We start from the raw sequence: 4,975 nt of genomic DNA, 5'->3' as shown, positions 1-4,975 counted from the left end.
CCCGAAGATGGAGGAGCGCTGCAACAAGCTGCTGCTGGCGCTGGTGATGCTCTTCCTCTTCGCCGTGATCGTGCTGCAGTACGTGTGCCCGGGCAGCGAGTGCCAGCTGCTCCGCCTGCGCCCCTTCCGCGCCGCCGCCGCCGCGCCCGCCGACCCGTACGGCGCGGAGGACGAGAGCCCCGCGCGCTTCGCCGCCAAGTTCAACTTCTCGGAGGCCGAGCTGCTGCGGCGCGTGGACTTCAACATCAAGGGCGACGACCTCATCGTGTTCCTGCACATCCAGAAGACGGGCGGCACCACCTTCGGCCGGCACCTGGTGCGCAACATCCAGCTGGAGCAGCCCTGCGAGTGCCGCGCCGGGCAGAAGAAGTGCACCTGCCTGCGGCCCGGCAAGCGGGAGACCTGGCTCTTCTCGCGCTTCTCCACCGGCTGGAGCTGCGGGCTGCACGCCGACTGGACCGAGCTCACCAACTGCGTGCCCGCCGTGGTGGACAGCAAGAAGGAGCTCCGCCTGCGCCCCAGCCGGTGAGCCCGGCCGACCTCGCTGCCGCCGCCGCCGCCGTCTCCTCCTCACCTTTCCCTCTTCCTTCCTCCAGCCTCGGGGCCTGCCCTGCCCTGCCCTGCCCTGCCCTTCCTCCTTATCCAGTGTCCAGCCCTGCTCACACCGCTGCTTCCCTGCACCCATCCCCTTCTCCGTGTCCCTTCAGCCTGGGGGTCCTGCACGTCCCTTCCCTTCCCCCTCCCGTGTCCAGTGTCCCTCCAGCTTGCGCAGTGTCCAGCCTGGCTCATGTCGCTTCTTCCCTGCACCCTTCCTTCCCCTCATCCTTATCCAGCCCGGGGGCCTGCACTTCTCTTCCCCGTCCCTTCTCCAGTGTCCCTCCAGCTTAGCCTTGCTTCCCTGCACCCATCCCCTTCTCCTGTGTCCCTGCAGCCTGGGGGTCCTGCACTTCCCTTGTCCCTGCTCACACGGCTTCTTCCCTTCATCCTTCCCCTTCTCCCATGTTCCTCCAGCCTGGAGGGGTCCAGCCCGTCTCTTCCCTTGTCCCTGCATGCAGAGCTTTTTCCCTGCATCCTTCCGCTTCCCCTCATCTTTATCCAGCCTGGGGGCCTGCACTTCCCTTCCCTTCCCTCCTTTATCCAGTGCCCCTCCAGGTTGAGGATCCTGCACATCCCTTCCCTGCCCCCTCCCTTACCCAGTGTCCCTCCAGCCTGGGGGTGTCCAGCCTTGCTCTCACCGCTTCTTCCTCCTTCTCCCGTGTCCCTCCAGCCTGGGGGTCCTGCACTTCCCTTGTCCCTGCTCACACGGCTTCTTCCCTTCATCCTTTCCCTTCTACCATGTTCCTCCGTCCTGGGGGGGGGGGGGCCAGCCCTTCCCTTCCCTTCCCTTGTCCCTACTCGCAGAGCTTCTTCCCCTTCCCCTCATCCTTATCCAGCCGGGGGGGTTCCTTCCCTTCCTCTGCCGTCTCCCCCTTCTCCTGTGTCCCTCCAGCCTGGGGGTCCTGCGCTCCCCTTGTCCCTGCTCACACTGCTTCTTCGCTGCACCCTTCCCCTACTCCTCATCCGTATCCAGCCGGGGGGTTCCTCCGGTCCCTTGCCCCCGCTCGCACTGCCTCCTTCCAGCCCGGGAGCTCCTTTCTTTCCATTCTCCTTACACTGCGCTCCTCCAGTGTGTGTGTGTGGGGTGGGGGGTCCTTTCCCTTCTCCTCCCCCTTCAGCCTGGGGGATGGTTTCCTTCCCTTCCTTTCTCCCCGCTCACAAGGCTTCTTCCCTTCAAGGTTGAGGGACTCCTTCTGCCCCTTATCTGGTGTCCCTCCAGCCTGGGGGGTGCCTGCTTTTCTCTCCTCCCTAGCTCACAGCCTGGGGGGCTCCTTCCTGTCCCTTCTCGCCCCTTGTATTGCCCCCTTCCAGCCTGGGGAGAGGAGGGGGGGGGTTCTTGCCTTCCTTTCCCCCCCTTTATACTGCCTTCTACCTGCCTGGGGGGTTCCTTCTCTGCTTCCCTTCACCTTGGGGGACTCCTCCTTTCCCCTTCTTCCCACTTGTACTGCCTCCTTCCAGCCTTGCAGGGTGGGGGGGGGGACGACTCTTTTCTTTCCCTTCTCTCCCTTATACTGCACCACCAGCATGTGGGGATCCCCTTTCCCTTCTTCTCCTCCTTCAACCCTTCCCCTCTCCTTCCCTGCCCTTCTCCCCACTTGCAACCCCAAAATGTCTGGCTCCAGACAACCCCCCCAGCCTTGCCCCGGTGCAATACTGCAGCAGCGATCCTTGCTGGCGTAGAGGGGGAGCGCTTGGTTGTGCTGCGCTGTCGGTGGCGCCTGGCCTGTGTTTTGGGGTTGGGGCTGGGGAGAGCGCTCCTGCAGCTTGGTCTTGAAAGGAAAAGAAAATCTGTTGTGTCCCCCCACCCCCAGTTCTGCAAGGTGTTTTGCACAGCCCTGGGCACCCGGTCGTTGCAGTCCTGAGCATATAGCTCCTGGAGGTCCTGGCTTTGTCGGGGTGGTAGGGGGCTGTGGTCAGCCCTGGGTTACAGAGTGACCCCGGCATCGCTTTGGTGCGTCGATGCGCTACGAGCCAATGCCGCGCAGAGGGATGTGCTGTGCAGAGGCGAGCCTGGGTTGCAGTCCTGTCCTGTGGTGCCCGGCTGGACTGTGCGGGCCCCAGTGCAGAGAGCTCAGGCCAGACTCGTTTCAAATGGCCCGGATGGGGGGGAACCAGGTGACAAGTCCGATCTCTCTCGAGTTGCTGACCGAAGTACACCTCTGCTCCTAGGGAAATGCTTTATCCCGCAGGCAGACTTTGCTATGGCAATTATAACGATTGTGGTGAGCCCGAGCGTGATGGAGGCGCTTGTTGTTCAAGTCGGGTGCCAAACGAGCCTGATTTCAGGCTGCCTTCCCCCAAAAGTCCTGAGCTTCCCTGTTCCCACCGACCTCAAATGGATTTACGGGTGTGCCAAGAGGTGCCAGTGCATTGAGGACCTGCCTGTGGTGCTGAGGTCCGGCCTCTGCCTCGAACAGCATTGCTCGCTGTCTAGTAAAAGGTGCATTGGGGGGGGTATGGTTTTGCGTTCGGCTTAAACGAACACTGGGGTTTGCAAAGCAGAGTCCCTTCTGCCACTGAAGGTTGCTTGCCCTTCAGCTCTCACCTTGTTTTGGGTTTGGGCTCTGAATTTGGGTGAATTCTCTCGCTCCTCTGCTCCAAGTCCCTTTGTGCCGAAGTTGCTGATGCCAGCTATTGCAGCCGTGCTATTTAAATGCAGTTATCTCGAAGGCAGGCTGTTCCTAGCCCCTTTGCGTGCTCGGAAAGATCCGTTTGATGACGACACACGTCCGGTTGTGACGTATGGAGTCGCTTGTACATCATCTGGCGCGTGGGATGCGTGTGGCACTGTATGTAGGAGAAGGTGGTGGCTATTGTGCGTTGGTGCTTTTTTCCCCCCCTATAATTGTCCAAGAAATGAGATGCCAGGATATCACCGGTTTATGTGACTCTTGGATGCGTGTCAGGTCCCCTTACGATGGAGGGACTGTTGTATTTCACATTATCTGAGCAGTCAAGTCTAAGCACAAATTCATTTGAAATAGAGTGCATTTTCTTTCTAGAATTTCTTTTATATAGTGTGACACTACACTGCCATCTAGTAGAAAAATGGTCCGCATCATTATCTTCCCGTATCCAAGATGAAGCTCTTCATAAGACTCTTAGCTATTATGATTCTCGTTCTTTGTTTCCCCCCCCTGCTTTTACATGTTGTTCAGGCTCATTCTTGTGGCATTTCATTTGCAGCCATCGAGAATTAATTCCTTCCCCTCGGAATCCATTAGCTGCAGAGCTCCAGGATCCCCGAACCCTTTGAGTTGTCCGTTGATGGGATTTATTTTACCTGTTCGGTAAATTTGTTGCTTATCGGGAGGAGAAAGGGAAAGGCACAAAGTGCATTTCAGTTGATTGCGTGCCGTCTAGTTGGCTTCTTTTTCTCGCCTTCCCTCTACACAGCCTGCAAAATTTTATTTGAGAGGGGGTACCTTGCCCTTTACCTACCCCCAGAGTGCATTCATTTAGAGCTTGGGGTTGTGTCCTGCCCCCCCGGTGGAGCTGGGGCCTAGTTACAAAATAATGATCTGGATCTGGATCTCGATTCCTGTCTTGTATCCTACAGTATCGGGTGGATTCTCATGCAAGGTAAGGGTTTGCTCGGGCTCAGACGTAGGCGGTTATTTTTCCAGGTGACGTGCTGCCTTCTCCGTCGGAAGGATGGGCCGGTCGACGAGTGTGTTCAACGGGGTCGGCCAAAATAAAACAATTCATTCTCCGTCCAGCACAGCTGTCATTTCTGGGCCTAAGGACACGTGATCACAGAGAAGCTGGGGGCAGAGGTGCAAACCTCCCCAAAGCGCCGGTCCGCCAGCATCCAGCGCGCGCCCTGCTCTCTCGAAGGCGGCTGCTTGATGCTTCGTGTTTAATAGCGCCAGTACACAATTACAGCAGTAATTCTCCCTCCGTCATACGCAGGTAACATCATTGTGTAAGCAGCCGGCTCCTATGCGGAGGGTACCTGCAAAATAATAAAAATGTGCATGACCGACGCTTCCCACTCCTCCCGTTATCTCGTACCGATTGCTTCTGCGTGTTCAGTTTGGCAGCGATCGCCTAACGAGCAGTTCGATGCCACCAGCCGCGATTCCTGGCTCTGTTGCGATGTGCGGCTCCGCACCTTTGCCGCGTGGATATTGGCTCCCGTTAGAGCAGCGTTATTAATAAATGGGCCTGTATTTTGTGCTGGTAGTAACTAAAAGGTTAAGCATCTCAGTGTAGACCTGCGTGCGAGATGGGAGTCGGAGGGCTGAGGCTTGGATTCCATGGTGACGGACCATTGTCCAGAGAAACCCAGGCCAGGGATGCACGCGTGACCTTCACGGCACCTGCTCTGGATCGGCCAAGCTATCTGGCTGTCCTCATCTTTGCTGTAAATGCCTGG

At 58.1% G+C, this 4,975-nt stretch overlaps 1 protein-coding gene across 1 annotated transcript; it reads left to right on the top strand.

Annotated features, from left to right (window-relative positions):
* Positions 1-6: 6 nt before the first annotated feature.
* Positions 7-4,577, top strand: LOC102376978 (heparan-sulfate 6-O-sulfotransferase 2-like). The gene is made up of 2 exons (XM_014524660.2): positions 7-525; positions 4,224-4,577. The coding sequence occupies exons 1-2, from the start codon at positions 8-10 to the stop codon at positions 4,225-4,227; spliced, it is 522 nt and encodes a 173-aa protein (XP_014380146.1). The 5' UTR covers position 7; the 3' UTR covers positions 4,228-4,577.
* Positions 4,578-4,975: the final 398 nt, after the last annotated feature.

The sequence above is a fragment of the Alligator sinensis genome, unplaced genomic scaffold (assembly GCF_000455745.1).
Source record: "Alligator sinensis unplaced genomic scaffold, ASM45574v1 scaffold1567_1, whole genome shotgun sequence".
NCBI classification, from domain to species: domain Eukaryota; kingdom Metazoa; phylum Chordata; order Crocodylia; family Alligatoridae; genus Alligator; species Alligator sinensis.
Note: the sequence above shows the minus strand (reverse complement) of the source record. Positions and strands in the feature narration are given on the sequence as shown.

Coding starts and splice junctions, on each gene's coding strand:
- LOC102376978 (XM_014524660.2), top strand. CDS start 8: ATGGAGGAGCGCTGCAACAAGCTGCTGCTGGCGCTGGTGATGCTCTTC.